This window comes from Archocentrus centrarchus, chromosome 12, assembly GCF_007364275.1.
Source record: "Archocentrus centrarchus isolate MPI-CPG fArcCen1 chromosome 12, fArcCen1, whole genome shotgun sequence".
NCBI classification, from domain to species: Eukaryota; Metazoa; Chordata; class Actinopteri; order Cichliformes; family Cichlidae; genus Archocentrus; species Archocentrus centrarchus.
Window position 1 is genome coordinate 7,449,850 of NC_044357.1, and position 19,230 is coordinate 7,469,079.

At 40.4% G+C, this 19,230-nt stretch overlaps 1 protein-coding gene across 2 annotated transcripts; it reads left to right on the top strand.

The window, feature by feature from the left end:
- The first annotated feature begins 1,204 nt into the window (after nt 1–1,204).
- Nucleotides 1,205–16,637, top strand: st8sia5 (ST8 alpha-N-acetyl-neuraminide alpha-2,8-sialyltransferase 5). 2 transcript variants are annotated; one of them, XM_030742074.1, is made up of 9 exons: nt 1,205–1,943; nt 6,460–6,567; nt 6,891–6,986; nt 10,334–10,426; nt 11,911–11,997; nt 12,963–13,107; nt 13,266–13,378; nt 14,292–14,384; nt 14,488–16,637. In XM_030742074.1, the coding sequence occupies exons 1-9, from the start codon at nt 1,798–1,800 to the stop codon at nt 14,948–14,950; spliced, it is 1,344 nt and encodes a 447-aa protein (XP_030597934.1). In that variant the 5' UTR covers nt 1,205–1,797; the 3' UTR covers nt 14,951–16,637. The 2 variants fall into 2 exon arrangements, with proteins under 2 accessions (XP_030597934.1, XP_030597935.1); XM_030742075.1 differs by lacking the exon at nt 6,891–6,986.
- Nucleotides 16,638–19,230: the final 2,593 nt, after the last annotated feature.

Sequence of the window (19,230 nt, forward strand, 5' to 3'; positions counted from 1 at the left end):
TGATATACTAATTTATAATCTTGTCCATTCTGGTCAGTCCCAATGAAAATCTTAACATCTTCAGTTCTGCCTCCTCCAGCTTGGCCTCTTGTTTTTTTGTTGGTGCCAAAGTCTCTAAATCATCCATCATAGTAAATCTCATTACCATCGTGTAAATCTTCCTTTTCATTCTTGCTGCCATCCTTCTGTCTTAAATCACTCCTGACACTTATCTGCATCCACCACCCACTCCACCCTGCCTGTACTCTCTTCTTCACCTAATTTATGTGTGGGTTAAATCTGAGAAGAAGCACAAATATGTGAATGCAGTTACAACAGTCTTTTTCATAAGAGAAGTGATCAAAATCTATTTCACGCCTTTTCTCTCTCTATCTCTTGTCCTTTTTTTTTTTTTTTTAGCTATTCAAAACGAATCCCACTGGGTGGATCTTTGAGGCAGATCCAGAAAATGTTGGAGTTGGATGCATCTCAAGACCTGCAGGCCTTAAGTTGCAAGTAGGTCATTGGGGCTGCTTTGTTCACCCTCCAAGCAATATGCAATATGACCTGAAGCCAGATAGAGAACAGTTTGATGGATGAATCAATGCTCCATCCATCTATCCATTTTCTTAAGCACTTAGGTTGATGGGAGCTTGGAGCTTGTCCCAGCTGTCCTAGGGCAAAAGGTGGGATAACGGTTGCAAGCACAGGGCTGACAGAGAGACAGAGAGAGAGTTGCTGTGTGGCAACACATGCCACCGGATGACTAGACACATTTAAAAAAATATGTTGGTTTTATTTACTGAAAAAATGTACCTGCTGTGTACCTATACGGATCAGTCAGAAGTCGTGCTGCTGCACTATGAGCCGACTTCTTATCTCTCTAAGGAGTCAAGCAGATACTGACCAGTTAATAACCTGACAGCAGATCAGCATCCCTGCTTTGGATCTGCAGGACAGTCCTTACTCCTGCATCCACCATCCACCTATAATTGTGTTACTTGTATAAAAAAAAAAAATTAACGAAGATAATCTTGTAATTTCTTTAAGCTTGCTCAAGGTCACAACATAGTAGTGGCATATGGTACGCTTTTATCAGCTTTGCGAGGTCGGCTGAAGTAGGCGGTTGCAGATAACTTGTCTGCGCAGATGCATCCTTGAACGGCAGACCATGACCTTGGGTTTTGGCTGAGTATGGAGCATCCAAATGAATTACGACGCGCCCCCGCCTGCCTGGCTGGGAAAAGGCGCATCTTCCCTCCTTTTATATTTCAGTCACGCACCTTTGCTCAGATTTGACAAGAAGCATGAGGGATGTGTTTTGTTGTTATCCTAGCAGCACCGTAATTTAAAGAAGAGAAAATCGCGCTTAGAGTCGATGCCTTTGCTTCGTGTGATTTGAGATTTCTGGATTTATTCTGCATTGATTGCCGTTTTTGCGCGTATTTTAGAAAAATCTGCAACGCTTGCATACGACCTGGCGACTGCGCCTCTTCGAAGAGAGTAGGGCGATAACCGAGAGGTATCAAAAAAATTTGCTTCGGGGCCGTTCATATTTTTCTATTCGTCCGTTTGCGAAAAAATATAAGAAAATCTTATTTTAAAACGAGGCGCGGGAGCATTAGTGGTTTGAGATCACAAGCACCGATATTTCACGATGCACCTCACCCACCTCCGATGATGCTGTGGTCAGAGAGCAGTAAAACAGACTAAAAATGTCATGGGCCATGTCCACTCCAGCGGGTACAAGACACCTGCGATCCTGGTTCTGAATGCAGCGGAGAGAGACACCGAACTGGGTGTCACCGTCAGCCCTGGATGCTGCGCCGAAAGATGGGATACTCCGACCCATCGTCGGGTAAAGACTTACTCGGCAGCAGATCTCTTTGTTTTATATTTATTTGCGCATTTGGACTCGTCACACTTTTGCAACAGATTCTCTACGGGAAAAACTACATCAAGAGGTAAGTGCTGATTTTTTTCTTCTTCTCTTCAGTCGAGATTAACAAGCAATTAGAGCGCAGTCTGTTTATAACAAGAGTTATCAACAGTGTAAGAATAATATTGGGCAATAAGAAGCATGCCTCTGTAGTCGTTTTGATCCTTTAAATGACCGTTAATGTAAAAGATAAAATGTCAATGATAAGGTAAGGAAATGCTCAGAATAAATGAGAGTAGTCTGGATGATCTACATGTCGGGACGCATGGGGGGAAACGAGCTTTAGTGGCTGCAAAGAACAATAGCAATTAACCATCCATGTTTTTTTTTCCCTCCCCAGTGGCATAGAAACAGTTTCCATTGGATTTCTTTTTTTTTGATATTTTCAGAAAATGAAGCATCACATTCATACCATACACAGTGCTTCAGCTGTGTATGGTAATGTTTTTTCCGTTCTTTTTTTCAAAGACCTTTATTTAATTTTTCGTTTCAGCCTTCTTGACTGGTCATAGCCTACATCTGACAGAGACATCAGATTATCATAATGCATATGAACGCTACTGGAGCTGATGATGACAGATAATAGCATGTTATAAATGATGTGTATTTCTCATTAGTTTCTGTTAAATAATTCATTTTACCAGGCTGCACTTACTGCACATGCAGCCACTGCAGAGCCACGTTTTATGCGTCTGCATCAGTATTTAACTTCTTGACAGGGGTTCTTTAATTGAACCCTGGTTTGTCGTCCACTGCAAATCTACTGAAAGTTTAATTTCTGAAAATTTCAGGTCACTTTCTTTTATATTCTGTGTTTAAAAAAAAAACAAAATCATTGTGAGACGAGCAGATGCTGAGAAGCTGGGATGTTTGAGCTTCAGGTGCTTCAAAAAGAAGAATAAAACTTTAACTTCACCTCCACATACTTTACCAACAGCACATATATGCTTACTTCAACGCAAACATATATGCGCTGCAATCTGAAAGCTCCCCCCTCTCCCCGCCCCCTTCCCCTTCTCACAAACACAAACACACACACTCACACCCACACACACACACACACCCACACACACACACACACACACACACACACGCACACACACACAGCTAATCCCTCCCCTGCCACCCTGCTGGGCTGGTCTGATAATACTCAGCGTGGATTCATGGCATCCTGACCTCTGCGGTGAGATGCATGAATTCGAACCCGAAGCACAAACACTTTACTCTCCCCATAGAGCTCAGCCTAGGAGAGAAGGGGAACAAGCCACACAACAGAAACCAGTTGGCTCAGCGGCAGCCATTTTGCTACAGTCTGTCTGCACATGCCTCAGTGCAACCGAGGGGAAAGAGGAAGGAGAAGGAGACAGTGAGAGACTGAAGGAGGTGTTTTGTGTGTGTGTGTGTGTGTGTGTGTGTGTGTGTGTGTGTGTGTGTGTGTGTGTGTGTGTGTGTGTGAAACAGAAAGAAAGAGAGAGAGATGACAGAGACGGTGTCATCTTATGATATCGCCCCATACATAAACAATCAAAAGTCATCCACATGGGTTTGACCACACCCAGCCTCTTCCCCCTCTAAACCATGACCTGAAAAGGGATCAGCAGGATGCTTATCATGCACATGTGTGCTTCAGTGCTTCACAGAAAAAAAGAAAGAGAAAACAGCTCTGGATATTACATGGGGCGTGTAGGCTAGGACGAGTGCAGAGGAGACATTTGGGTGCTGGCAAACTGAATGAAGGCTTATGGAGGAACAGTTTAGTTGTATCATCGCTCTCACACCGACTTGCTTTGTGTATACATCAGTGCAATGGCTGAGAAGGCAAAGGGCTCGCCGTTCAGTGTATGAGGATGCCCATTAAATTCACACTATACGACATTCACATTGTTGTTCTTGATAAATCTGTCTATAAATCTGGCCATTCAGTTTGAAGGGAGTCACATTATAGTGATGTGACTATCCATCTATCTATTTTTGCTGGCATAAATCTGCTCCCTGTGTACCTTCACTGAGTGGAGAATCAAGGATTATAAAGAAGCAGTGCATGAACATGGAGGAACATTACTGAATGATCTCATAGAGTGACACACTTCTGAGAGGGAGGACATTAACTTTCAACTCTGCTTGACTTGATGAGGGCGATCTAAAAATATTCTCAGATGGAGAGAATAGCAACCCAGGCTGCAGAAAGGAAGGGACTGAGAAAGCCACTGACAATGAGTGGCTGTACAAATGCAACTAATTATAATATTCATTATCAATTAGTTTATTATTGCTTTGATTAATCATTTCATATGCGGTATAAGTGTATCGTTGAAAATATCCTTGAATTTTGTAAAACAAAAGCTATCAAAGTAATTGGCTGCCCTGTGGAGTCACGTACACATAACTGTTTATGAAACCATCTGGATGCATTATGTAAGTGAGCTGTTTCTCCCTGATTCTCAGCCTTGTCTGTTTGCAGCACTTCGAACATGTGAAAATATATAACGAGATAAGAGAGTAAGTTGAGGAGAGGCTCAACAGTGGCTGAGTTTTCAGTTTCAGTCCAAACAACAGCAAACCACTGAGGCTTAGAGAAACATCTGGATCAATGTGCCGATAGAGTCAGAGCGCATTAGTGCTGCAGAGCAACTTAATGATTGCTGCTTGTCTACAAAATGCTTGCATTACTTTCTTATAACAGCAGAGAAATGGGCTCCTAATTGTTTTAAGGTGTTATGTCATATACTGACATTTGTATAGCGCTTTTCTGGTCTTGCTGACCTATCGAAGCACTCAAGTAATCACTTGAGATCAGGAGTTATATATATTTTTTTGCTATTAAAGCATGTTAGATCAAACTCATGCCTCAGTAGGCATGGCCTTCTGGTGATGATTAGGATGCATGTTAGATAATAGTAACCTGATTGTGCTGCTTTGATTAGCTTTGATTAGCTTTTGTCCTATTTGAGGCACAAACGAGGCGCAGAAGCCTCTAGGATTTTAGTCTTTGGTTGTGCAGCCGCTTGCAGAGTACCATGGAGATGTTGAAGTGGCACTCAGAGGAGCCAAATGTGCCCTCAGATTGGTATTGACACAAGTCCCTGATGAATGCTCCATCACATAATGTACCCAGAAATGCTTTTTGGGTTCAATCTCCCCGCTGAAATTAGCACTACACCCACAAAGCACTCATAGCAATGAGTCATGCATGAGTACTTGCATAATAGTCAGCATAATAGAAGAAGTTGTACACCCACGGATGTTTGGATGTATGGAATGTGATTAGTGCGCTCGCAAGTGGAGATGTAACTCCTATGTTAATACGTTGAGCAAATCTGAAAGATGAAATCTAAAGTAAAAAAAAAAAAAAAAACTTGTGAAAAGGACAAAAGTTTGTAAGTCATATATTTCATTCTACATTTTACTTAAACCCCCACAAACGTGAGAACTATGCTTTCACCGGCTGACATTTTCCTTCATCATAATCACATTTATTGTTGAATCCTGTAGTACGCTATTCTGGTGCCAGAAACACTTCCAGCACACAAATAATGAGCTGAAAATTTCCTCCTGTCTGAGTAACGTTCACTGTTCCAGGAACGCGCTGGTCTTTTTGTTTAATGAAAGCACACCTCATTTAAAAAGGAGTTACATCTTCAGTTTGAGCCAGATGCGGTGTGGCTGAAGGCCACATGCAAGCAAGGGGCCTTGGATTTATTGGAGAACAAAAAATGATATTGCCAATTTCAGCTTTAATTAACAATTAAGAAGATCTTGATATAAATTCCTCCATGTTTCCCCCTCAAACAAATGCCGGCTCTCATGTCTATAGAATTAGCTAGTTTATTCAGGGTACAGTTATAACATCCTATGATGCACATGCACCAAATGGCCTCCTCTGATAAATTTACTGTGATGATATTCAGCTTAAATGAACATTGGTCTCTAATATTAGTTAAGCTCCTGCTAACCACTGTATCTTTTTGTTAGATACAGTCTTGAGCTTTTTAAGTGTTAGTCTTTAGGTCCGGGTCTAAATTAAGAAATCTCACTTGAGTTAGGTTCTTCTCACTTATTGAATAACATTAGATCCCATGGGTCCTTTTTTTCAGTAATATCTGGCTGACAAGCTGGTTTAGATTGGCAACTTAATACTACGTTAGCAAATCTGCTGGTAAATTGGTGCTGATTATCGTTCCTCTCTTAAATCACTGACATTAATATACTGACTTGCAAGTCTCACACTCGCCTAAGCAAATATTGCAGAGTGTGAATGTTTGAATCACACTCAGAATAGTGGCATCAGTCCAGCATAAACTAATCATTCAGATCATGGTGTCATTAGCTAAAAAATTAAATCATTCTAACCATGTTTGGTGTCATACTGTTTTTCTTTAGCCAAAAAGCTGGTCCCCTCTTCCTCTATATGTGCATGTGTGAGTGTGTAAAACTACAACTTTTGAGTTTTCTGACTGAACATATGGGCTTGGTAGTATGTGTTTGACATTTGCAGAATGAGGAAAATCAATCCCAAATAAACTGACTCATTTTCTTACTAGTGCGCAACAGTTTAGCCGACTCAAAGGGGACGAGACAGGAAATTGGACCGGTCCCGTTAATTTCTCGGATGACGGATCTCTGAAGCCTGCCAGAAATGGAAGGAAAAGGTACCTTTCCAGCGTCACTGACTGCACAACACCTCTGACAAAAGAGAGTGTGTGAGAGAGAGAGAGAAAGATAGAGTGAAAGAGATCACAAAGTTCAAGTTTTACCCTCTAGTGACGACCCAGCCCTGCATGTGTGGACTGGGCCGCCGATTCCCCAGGACTTTCCTCAGATGCTGTAGAAAGAATTCAAGCCGCAGCACATTTTACACTTTTCTTCTCTACTTGTTTTGACATCTGCAGGTTTAGGAAGCTAGCAGGGGTGGTGATGTCACAGGGCTACATCACACGTTTAACTCTAACTTAACCTGTCTGCATGTTGACAGATGTTTCCGTCAGAATTTTCAGCCAGATTCACAGATCTCCGTAATAGTCACACCCTGCCTAGCTGATATTAAGAAGAAAAAAAAACGCTCTCAAAGGTAGGCCAGTTTGAAGGCATTTTTAGTCTTTTCACAGAAACCCAAGAATATCTTTCTTTTTCATTAGTCTAAAAGGGATAAACTCTCATATTTTTTCAGTGGTGGTTGCACTTCAGATTTGCTCTTGCATGTTGTCTGATCCCGTCCACCTCGACCCCAGATCCCTAACCTCCTCTCCCACCCCACCCCTTTTCAGAAGCTGGTTGAACCACGGTCTCCTGTTGATGTACTGGCTTCTCCTTGTACCTCTGTGTCCCATCCAGCACCCATTTCAAAATGCCTTGTCCTCTTCAACCTGTGTCTCATACGTTCTGCACAGCTCTGTGTGTATACCATGTACATAGCGTGGACACTTCTCTCTGCTCCTCCTATCTCCCCTTCTCACATCTGCATTGTCTCTCTCTGCGACCTGGATTTAACCCCCTTTTCCAATGTACTCTCTTTGTTACAAGAAGACAGAAGGGTGCCAGATTTTTTTCCCTCTTCCCTCCCCCCTACAAAATTGTGCAAAAAAAATGCTGGTTACTGTTTCTCATCCCAGATTGGTTTTTGAACCAGCATTGTTCAGTTAATCTAAAGAAGCCATAAGAGATGAAATTCACCTCACGGAGTAAATTACTGTCTTGATTTTAGAATTGAACAGAGAACACTTGCAAAGGTTTTATCATCTTAGCTAAAACAAGAAGGAACAGCCCTATTCAGTGCGCCAAACATATTCTAAAAGACCAGCGCTCCTCTCTGTATAAGCTCAGAAATACACTGCATCATCAGGTGGATGTAGACAACCAGTTTCATCGTTCCTTATTTGTACAATCTCATCCCAGCATCTTGTTCTTTTAATGCATCCCTCCATTTGTATTGCTTGTTGCATTCTTTTATTATCATCTCTCTTTTTTTGTACTTTGTTAACTCACTTTATTTACCTCACAGCCACAAGTAACATGCTGCAATTTTATTCATCTTTCAACGCAGAAGAGTCCATTTAATAAGTTACAACATTCATTCTAACAAAGACACATTTCAGGTTCCTCCAATTCACATCATGTCCCTACCAGGCATTATTAAAAAACATACTGGAATCATAAGAGCCTTCTAAAATTCCGATGCAGTTCTGGAACATACGAATCATTTTCTTTTATTGTATTTTATTAATCTCTTTGTATAAAACAAGCCAACAAAAAAATGTTTAGTTAAATGCAGCCAGAAAGAGATGAGTCTGTGGCCCACCGCCGAATCTTAATGGGAAAATTATGGATCAGGGCTAAAGGGAGGAACCTCCTGAGGGTAAGACTGTTTACATATGCATCATATGGATAGTGTAAAAAGTAGACATTACTGAAAGACCCTCTAATTACATTTTGGAGTAACTATACAGTAACTATACATCAAAACAAGTTTCTCACCTTTTTAGAATCTATTGTAGCTTTTGTCTTTTGCCTCAGTGTGATATATATCCCCTTTTTGACTTCCCTAAACACAGGATCTCAGTGGAGATTAAAAAAAAAAAAAAGCATATGTAAAAGGAAATATACAGTATTGAATTTGTATTTGTCTCCTTGGCATACTAAACTGTATTGTAGGAAAAACCAGCACAGAATCAATGAACATTCACAGTAATTTCAGTCACACATTTATCTACAGTTAGCTAGGACTGATATTAGCACACATACAATACATCTGCAGCAACCGAAGCTGTAGCAGCATAAATACTGTAAATGTTTGTATGGTAATGAAACAATCAGGAGGGAAAATATATTTGATTTTTCTGTTTCCCTCACAAATTAGCTGCTGTAATTTGCATATTCAGTTCAATTTACATCTCTGGCTTCAAACCATACACAGTGTAAAAGATGGATGCACATGGCCTGCATTCTTTTGAATGGTCAGTAGGGGGCGACTCCGCTGGGTGCAAAAAGTCCAGTTGTGGTTGAAAGCAGCCCTCAGCTTCTTTCCTCTGTGACTTCAGTAAACACTTTTGTGATGACAGTCACAAGGATGGCCACGGTGAAAACGCTCACCTCGAGGCTTCATAATGGGACACTGTCACTACGCGCTCGTCCATCTTTGATACTGTCTGTGCTTCTAACCCTGTGATCAAACCAAACTACTCCTGAAGGAAGTCAAGTAGCTCCACAGCATTTACATCCACCTACCTCTGAGTTATTCCAACAAAGCACTAAAAGTATTAGGCCTAATTAAAAATCACAACTACCCAACAACACACTGCACTAGCTGTTTCCTTTTCCTCCCTTGCTAGCCTCCATCCTAAGCACCCCCACCTGCACACACATTTTATCCAGACTGCATTCTGATCACACGTAAACAAAAGGCTGTGCTGGAAGAAATGGGGCGTGAGTACACAGAAATATAACAGCTGACTTTAAATCTCACAGCCAGCACGACTCTTATTCCAGCATTCTCTGCAGAACCATTTTGTGAAACCAACCAAAGCGCACCACACATTGAAGACATTACTTTTGTGTACTTTTTGGTTAATGTTGCCATTTGTGTTTTACATGTGTCTAAAATAAACTCCTCTAATTTTTTTTAGCCCTTGTTAAAATGATAAATCCCCCCCCCCCAAAAAAAACAACTTGTTTCTTATTACCTCTTTGTTATGGTTGCTCGTTTGCATGACTACTGTTGTATGTGTTCATGTTTACAGTGTAACAGAATTGTATTAAATCAGCCATTCAGTCAAACTGTCACATTACTACTGCCAGCACATCTGACATACTTAATCTTACTTACCCCTCACACAAAAGCACAGACACTGTCATGCTCATAACCACCAGAAGCTACACCGCTAAACCGTCTAATCCACCATTTAACAAGCTAATCAAGCCTGTTTCCCTTTCAAATTGTTTTCTGTTTCTCTCCTAAATCGACATATGAACATACAGCGTATGCACACATTTTAACTCCAGAGTACCAATATTACACCATGCAAGTTCTCATCATAGCCAGTGAAGTATATAAAAATATGAGAGGCGCTACTTTTCTTCACATAGTGTATTACATTGGTTTAGACTAAGATGTAACAGAATCTGGTGCAAGTGTCCAGTAAACGTGTTACTATCTTGTTTGTGACGCCTAAAAATCAGTTACATCATTTCTGTCATTTGTCATTCCACGATGCTCTACTGATATTCTAGTATTTCATAAAGTTAAACCATAGACATTTTGTATTAAATATGAAATATTTTACCTTATTTTTCAACACACTATTATATATATAAATATATATTAATTAGTATACATTTTGTATTTTATATCCTCTGTTTTTTGTTAAATTCTTTTGTGTGTGAAGAGATGTAGACAGAGGATGACTCTGTTTATCCCTCCAGGTATCTGGAAACTTATGATGGCTCCTATGACTACAACTCTACTGCATGCAGGGAGCTCAGACAGGAGATTATAGACGTCAAAGTGCTGACAATGTGAGTGTTTGATTATGATACATCATATGCTATATGCTATATATGATACACCAAAGATGATGGAACGCTTAATTATAGTAAAAATTCACCCCTGAGGTGGTCCTGTGTGTTTATCATGTACCAGAGGAGTAGAAGAAGAAAAAAGTTTGAAGAAGTAACAACTGAAGTGTCACCTTCAGCGTAAGAATAACCAGCATTTTCAAAACAATGCATCTTTGCTTCTGGATGGCAACAAAAAGAATCCAAGTCAAAGAGTGACAATAAAGCTGCTCTTTATACTGTAGGCGCTACTGGTGAATTTTGAGCACCTGCTTTTAAACTATGCAAATGAAAATTGTAAACAAGCAATCAGAACACACAACCAGACACTCTGTGTCAAAGATGTTCTGGTTACTTCCTTGTAAGTCGAGGCTTTCTTGAATTGTCAAAAATGGACTGAATCTGTTTTAGCATGCCTGGTTTTAGACCTCTGCGGTGAATCTTTGTGGACCCCATGATGTAACCTACGTCAGTGGCCGACATCATTGCCAGCATTTATGCTTGTGTCGGTGCCTTATGTGTTAATTACCACATGGTCGTGTCCTGTTGTTTTATATGCGGCGCCAGCCGATAGAAACAAATTAAATGCTGTGACTTTTTCCCTCCTGGGTCCTCAGTCTTTGCTGTGGTCAGGGTTTTTTTTGGGTGCAAACATATTTGTCCCTGAAGTTTTTCCACTTCTTTCCCTCACGTCCATTCCGATAGTTTGTAATGTAAAGAGTAATGCCCCTCCAAGAATTTGCTGACATGTGTGAGTCCTCATATTGATGCTATGGTTATTATTCCTTATACTGTGATGATGAGACAATGCCATTTTGTTGCCAACACTATTTAGCTGAGTTGTTGATCTAATTTCTTTCCCATGACTGCAGCACACTATAAATAACACATGGTCACATCATACAGTGGATCACTGGCCAGATTATTACACTGCTTAATGAGCCAGTTGTTCCAAAGGCAATCTGAGCAGCATCTTTTCCTCTCGTGTGAATATGAACACTGACCGGTGGTCTTTTGTGTGTGAGACTCTCAGGCTGGCAGCTTAATTATGAAACTCATTCTGAGTGTTCGATGAAAGGCCTTGAGCCAATCTGTGGCAGGGAACAGCTGCTGTCACTCTGGCAGAAAGCAAAATAAACGCACTAGCTTGACTCCCAGAGCAAATCACATCACCCCAATCATCTCCAAGGAAAAGGCAGTTCAAGGACAGCTATTTACAGATGTGCTTTCTGTTACTGTGCCTAGACCCAGTGACATCAGTAAAGTTGAGACAGAGCGAGCACTGCAATGTCTGGCCTGTCACTTGCCTTTTTGAAATTTTTATAGTGTTTCTTCAGTTTGCTGCCTCAGTAGAAGCATGGATAATGGGAAAAAACATGGCAGTCGGAAAAAGAGCAATTTTCCCCATCTCACAAGTCTCTCCCTCCTCTCCATCTGTCTGCCAGGGTGAAAACCTCAGAGCTGTTTGAGAGATGGCGAAACCTGCAGGTGTGTAGGTGGGAGCAGAACAAGGAGGAGACCAGCAACTTTAAGTAAGTGTTACTCATACTGAGCTGAATAATTTATGCATCTGAATATCTGCATTCATTAAAAAGTCTTTTTTAATGAAAGGATAGGATCTAGGATTAGGATATAATATAAAATACTGTACATTCCCATAAATAAAAGAACAAAGAAAAGGAATGTGTTCAGGATCTTATCCTTCAGAACTACTTTAACTCTTCATGTCATAGATTCAACAAGGTGCTGGAAACATTCTTCAGAGATTTTGGTCCAAATAGAAATGGTACCATCACGCAGGTACTACTGATTTGTCGGCATCTCAAAAGTCCAAAAGTGCTCTGCTAAATTATCCATAGGTGTAAATGTGAGTGCGAATGGTTGTTTGTCTCTCTGTGTTAGCCCTGTGACAGAGTGGCAACTGGTCTAGAGTGTACCCCGCCTCTCACCTTATGGCAGCTGGGACAGGCTCCAGGCCCCTGCAACCCTGAGTTGGAAAAGTGGAAGAAAATGAATGAATGAATGGATGGATGGAAGGATGGAGAACTGGATACTGGATATATTTCTTTTTCAGATCATTCTCTGTAAACCCTAGAGATGGTTGTGCAGGAAAATCCCAGTAGATCATTAGTTTCTGAAATACCATTCTGTCTGGCATCAACAAACACGCCATATTCAAAGTCACTTAAATCACCTTTCTTCCCCCATTCTGATGTTTGACTATGTCTACATACTGAAATTAATTGAATTGCTGTCTGATGTTTTTATTACCAATCAGTTGTACAGGTGTACCTAACAAAGTGGCCAGCAAATACCAAGCTATAAATAATTCATCACTGTGTAAAAATGTACAAGCTCAGTTAGTCTATATTAGGTTTTATGAAGATAACAAGAACAGAAAAGATGTAAAACATATACTGATTAACTTGTAATTATCATCTTTTGGTACACACCCCAAAGACTTAAGTTTGACCTTTTTTTTGGTGTCTTCCTGAAGGATGTCTCTGTCTCGCTGCTGTAATGCTCCTAACTTTCTGTTCACGACCAAGAGGAACACCCCCGCAGGGAGCAAGCTGAGGTACGAGGTGGACACCAGTGGTATCCTTCCCATTACTACTGAGATCTTCAAGATGTTCCCAGATGTGAGTTCATCACATGTGTTTGCTATGTTCCGCTGTATCTGCTGTGTTATTTAACCAGTGGCCTGACATTTACAAACCTGGTGATAAGATGTGTTTGATTTCAAAAGTCCTTGCGTTGTGTTTGTCTGAACTTACCACCCTGTTTATGTTTCATCCAGGATATGCCGTATTCCAAATCACAGTTCAAGAAATGTGCTGTCATTGGGAATGGTGGTATCATCAAGAACAGCAAATGTGGAAAGGAAATTGACTCAGCAGATTTTGTTTTTAGGTATTCATGATGTAATCTTTTAGTATTTGTTATGTGAGAGATGAACAGTGATAACCGGAATTCTTTTCAGACTTTGAGGAATACTTTCAATTTTTACCATTGAACACATGTTGTTAAATCATAGTTAATCATAAAACCAGAACTTAACTAACACAACTAGCAGTCATGTAAAAATACTTCTCCTTTCATGCAAAATCCTTTAAAATGTTACCTCAACTTTTAGGCTCAAAGCATAAAATGATAAACTACCCCTGATCTCCGAACTCTATACACTGAGCAGCCACAACATCAAAACCGCTAACAGGTAAAGTGAATAAGATTGATCGTCTCAGTACAATGCAATATCCCGCTGGTAAATCCTGGGTTCTGCCGGTCAGCTTGGACACGTAACGCCCAACTAAGTATTGTTGAAGACTGGCTTCACCGAGTCTAAGCTCAAGGCATTGATGCAGCCTTCAAATACCCCAGATCCCAACGTTATTGAGCATCTGGGGATACAGCATGACAAGGTACCGGTGTTGCAGAGACAGATACCAAAGGATACCGGTGGAGGTACTGTTGATATCTCGAAGGGTCAGAGTTGTTTTAGCAACATGAGAGGATGCTATGCAATATTGGGAAGTGGTTTAATGTTGCTGCTGATCAGTGTAAGTCCATGCATAGTGCTTCACCAAGAGAAATCCAGATGTTAAAATGCTTGTTTAGTCTAATTACTGATAATTTATTGGATAAAAACTGCTCAGTTTTAGCAACTTGTGTAATTTACTGTAACAGACCCACTTCAGATTACAACTATATTGATTAGTTGTGCAGCTCTTCAGTTTGTCTCATCAGCATGCCACCTTTGAAAGATGTCAAGTCAAATTTAAATAAATATTAAACTCTAGTGAGATTTTATTTTCCTCTTCCGCAGATGCAACATACCGCCCATTAATGACAAGTATTCAGCAGATGTTGGCACTAAAACAGATCTGGTGACAATAAATCCGAGCATAATAACTGAGAGGTACTGTAACTGTGGGTCTCGGTGAGACGTCCTTTACTGCCTCTCTATCTCAGCCTGTGCCTCTGATCTTCTCCTTTCATCATCTGAATCACTTTCTCTGCAGATTTCAGAAGCTGGAGAAATGGCGGAGGCCATTTTACGAAGTCCTTCAGAATTACGAGAACTCGTCAGTGGTGCTACCCGCCTTCTACAACACCCGCAACACTGACGTGTCATTCAGAGTTAAGTACATGCTGGATGACTTCGACTCCCAGAGAGGCGTGTTCTTCTTCCACCCGCAGTATCTGCTTAATGTGCAGCGCTTCTGGGCAGTGCAGGGCGTTCGTGCCAAACGGCTCAGCAGCGGCCTGATGCTGGTGACCGCCGCATTAGAGATGTGCGAGGAGGTCCACCTCTACGGTTTCTGGGCATTTCCTATGAACCCCTCCGGCATCTTCATCACGCACCACTACTACGACAATGTCAAGCCGCGGCCCGGCTTTCACGCGATGCCCCATGAAATTTTCAACTTCATTCACATGCACACACGTGGGATCATCAACGTACACACGGGGCCGTGCATATGATCCCTCACTCTAACTGCGAACCTGCTTTAATGCAACAGATTTTCACTTATAATTTGTCGTCAGGCAGGTTTGATTCATGGTGTTTTCAGTTTAGTTCACTGTTTCGAGCCCAGTTACACAGAGTTGACTTTGGGGTCAGACACATTCTGAATAGTTCAACTACACGTTGAAGATTTCTCGCTTTAACTGCCAGCATCTTTTAATTTCTTCAGTAAAATCACCATGGTTATCGCTGACTCTCAGACCGTTGGATGCTTGTTTTTAATGTGAAAAGTGGTCTTCATAGTGATGTTGTTTCTGTGAAGTTTTCTAGTGGCTCGGCTGTACAGAGGTGTTGTTTTTCTACTCAGTTACACAGCTATTTAAGCCTCTCTTCTTCTCTCTTTTTCTCGGACACTCTGTGGGTGTGGCAGCTTTTAATGTTTGTGTAAAAAATAAAACCCTCTGAACCTAAATATTCAGCTAATAGTAAAAATATGAAAAAGATAAAACTAAAATTCAGTTGTCTACTTTTGTAATCTATTTCCTATTCACCAGATTCCCTCAGCGAATATTTTAAAACACTATTGAAATGGCCTGTTTTTCCATGGCCTGCTCTCTCCCATTTAAAAATAGTTCTCATTATTCCTGGTGGAAAAGAGGCAGCATTAAATTTTCCTTTTTCTTTTTTTGGGTGGGGTGGATTGGCAGTGTCATGGTTCAGGGTGAAAGCGAGATAGACATTTTACAATATACCATCTCAACAGAGCTTTGGCTTTCCGATTTTTAAAACAACATAGCACTGTAACGCAACCCAGCCTATCGCTGTCATTCATGTCTTAAGCCTTATTGCCTTATGAGGTATGAAATCCCTCTGTATGATGTGCAGTGCACTCGGTGTTTTGCTTGTCTACAAATACAATAGCATCAAACTAAATTCTTAGTTTGCCTCTTTAATTTAAGCACATCAAAACATGCTAAAGTAAAAAAAAAAATCCATGTGCAGTTCGCAGCTTATATTCTATTGGAATTACTCCCTGTAAACTCCACTCATAACCATGTAGTGCTCTGCATGATTTTACTCTATACTTGGCTTTGTGTGTGCCTGCTTCAATGATCACTGAAATAGCCAATGTTTACACTTAAGCCTCGACTGAAGCTCACAGTGCTTTCGGAGATGTGCACGGGAACCTTTTTGGAGAAATATTGCTGGATGCGTTAAAGTGGCTGGTATGATGCGGTATAATTTTCAGTTGTGACCCAAAAACAAAGCATCATGCATTGGTACACTGGAAAGTCGTAAAAGTTTTTACAATTTGTTTTGTTGTACAACAAAACAAATTGTTGTGCGCCTGTAAATTTATCTTTTGATCACTCCCCCTGTTCATTCTCAGCTGTGCACTTGTCCATTACTTCTTTGTATGCATTATGAATACGATTTAAAAAAAATGCTGTTTCCTTCACCTCTTTAAACAGACGTTTTCTGTGTTTATGCACAAGAGAGACAAGTTTAACAAATATGAGCATCAAATAGTTTCCAGTTAATCACTGATTTGTTCTACAGTCACAGTTAAATCATGAATAGAAATAAAGGGGAACTGGTCTGAGTAATGAACGGAGGTAATATATAACACAGTGCTTCTTAACTGACTTTGGATCATTCTTTATACTGGTACTGTGTTTGTAAATAAACTTGTCTGAATTTTCACTTCTATGTTCATGGATTAATTATTGTGTGTTGGAGTGAGAGAGTGAGAGAGTGCACTGCTGCGTGAAGTGAAATTAAAGCATGATAAAGGATTCTGCATGAAAAAAAAAATCAAACATTTTGCTTTAAACTTAGAAGTAAAACATAAGCCCAAGGTCACTTTGTTAGGTACATCTGTTCAACTGCTTGTTAACACTAATATCTAATCAGCCAATCTCATGGCAACATTGAAGTTTGTAGACATGGTCAAGATAACCTAAAACTAAGCATCAGAATGGGGAAGAAAGGTGACTGAAGTGACTTTGAATGTGGCTTAATTATTGGTTCCAGTTGGACAGGTGTGAGTATTTCCGAAACTAATCATCTGCTGGGATTTTCCCACAAAACCATCTCTAGGGTTTATAGAGAATGATCTGAATAAGAGGAAAATATCCAGTGAGCTGCAGTTCTCTGGGTGAAAATGCTTTGTTGTTGCCAGAGGCCAAAGGAGAGTTTCCAGACTACCTCAAGCTGATAGGAAGGCAACAGTGACTCAAATAACCAATCATTGCAACCAAGAAGAGCATCTCTTGAGTGCAAAACACATTAAACCTTGAAGCAGATGAGCTCCAGAAGCAGAAGACCACACTTGGTGCCCCTCGTGTCATCTAAGAACAGGAAACCGAGGCTGTAGTTCACAGGGGCTCACAGGGGCTCCAAAATTGGACAACAGAAGACTGAAAGTAAAGTGGCTTGGTCTGATGGGTTTCTGGGTCAGAATTTGGTATAAATAACACAAAAGCTGCTGGTAGTGTAGTAGCATGGGGGATATCTTTGCACACTTTGGGCCCCTTAGCACCAACTGAGCATCATTTAAATGCTACAACCTACCTGAGTATTCCAGGTAACGCACCCTGTCACAGACCTCAGATTATTTCAACTTGGTTTCTTGAACATGACAATGAGTTCACAGAACTCAAACGGCCTCCGCAGTCACCAGATCTCAATCCAATAGAGCACCTTTGGGGTTCACATGATAGCCTAAAAATCTGCAACCAAAATCTCTTGAGGATTGTTTACAGCACCTTGTTTGGATGAACAGCTGAGTTAACTATGAGATGTTAACTTAGCAGTTAAGACTTTCTAATGTCAATGGCAAAAAAAACAAACAACAAAACAGGCTAGCTAAAGGATGAATAAACATCTTAATCTTGCAGTTAAAAGTAGACGAGGAATGCATTTCTAAAAAAATTATTACATATGTAAAGCTGAAAAAGAATACCAGCTGAGCTAAAGCATGTAAATAAACTGTTAGTTTAGAAAAAATGTTTAGGTAGATTAAAGCAAAATGATAATAAAGCTGACATGTTGGGGGGAATAGTGCACTGAAACATTCCACTGGAGTTTGACTCTTTGCTGTCAGCCATTCTTTGGGTAATCTGATGTTGAAAGATCAATATGACCAAACTCTGCCCTTCTCCTTGATGCCTGCATTATCAGGTGTCAGGTGGCAGCAATAAGGCTAATGGGACGATTTGGCTCATTGTCAAATGCAGATGTGTATGTCAGTGAGACGGAGACACAACAAAAATGCACAGGAACAAAACAAAGACTTCCAAACTGTAAATCTGTGGGGAAAAAAATCTCACATTATTTCTCTTCTTTTTATGAGGAGTTTAGTTTGATAACTCCTGAAATAAGTAACACCATGTCAGGCAGAAAGAATAGACATAACGCTAATGTTGATTTAACTTTTAACTTTTAATTTCAATAGATTTCAATTAATTAATTAATTAATTTCAATTTCCTCTGTATTATTTGGGGGATTAAACATTTAATATCTAAGAAATGAAATTATAAAAGCTCTGATTTGCTCCATCAATTCATGAATTATTTCAGTGAGTAATTAAAATTATTTAAAATTGATTTTACAAGTTTTAACTGAGTTTATGTTAAGTTTGTTTGGTCTGTAAAAAGTAATAATAAAAAAAAAAGGTAAAACAATGATACATTAAAATGTAAAAAGATTACTTCCCCCAAATTCCTGCCAGTACTTTCTTTTATTGTTTGTTTGTTTTGTTTTTTACCAGATAGGCTAGTCACACACCCCCCCCCCCCCCCCCCCCCCCCCAACCCCGAACCCACCAACCCGCAAATTTTACACTCTGCATGTAAGCAAGCAAAATGTTTCCTAAAATGTGCCGCTATTGCCTTCATTAGTTAGTTGCAAGTTGCTCTGAATGAAATAAATCAATGCTGTCTAAATATCACACACAGTTATAAGTTGCTTTTTCTCAGACACACACTCAAATCAGACACACATGCAACAACAAAGAGGGAGAAGTAGTAGTGTGTGTGTGTGTGTGTGTGTGTGTGCGCGTGTGCGTGCGCACACGTGTCTGTGTCTATCTGTCTGTATGAGTGTGACTGCAGGTAAAAGCGAGACACCCCCGGCCCGTAAAGCGATCCTGACACCATGAATAATAGAGAGTGCCGAGGCAGAGAGGATAAGTTCTCTGTGCAAGGCTCCTTTTTCACAGGGCTTTCTCCTGTGGGTCATGTGAGTGCTGAAGTGACACTAATTTTTCATGAGTAGTGTGTGTGTGTGTGTGTG

What these genes read in the sequence shown, in the direction of transcription:
- st8sia5 (XM_030742074.1), top strand. Translation starts at nt 1,798, where the DNA reads ATGCTGCGCCGAAAGATGGGATACTCCGACCCATCGTCGGGTAAAGAC. An exon ending in GCCAGAAATGGAAGGAAAAG is followed by an intron (nt 6,568 to 6,890) that starts GTACCTTTCCAG and finishes GCATGTTGACAG; the next exon opens with ATGTTTCCGTCAGAATTTTC. An exon ending in AAAAAAAAACGCTCTCAAAG is followed by an intron (nt 6,987 to 10,333) that starts GTAGGCCAGTTT and finishes TTATCCCTCCAG; the next exon opens with GTATCTGGAAACTTATGATG.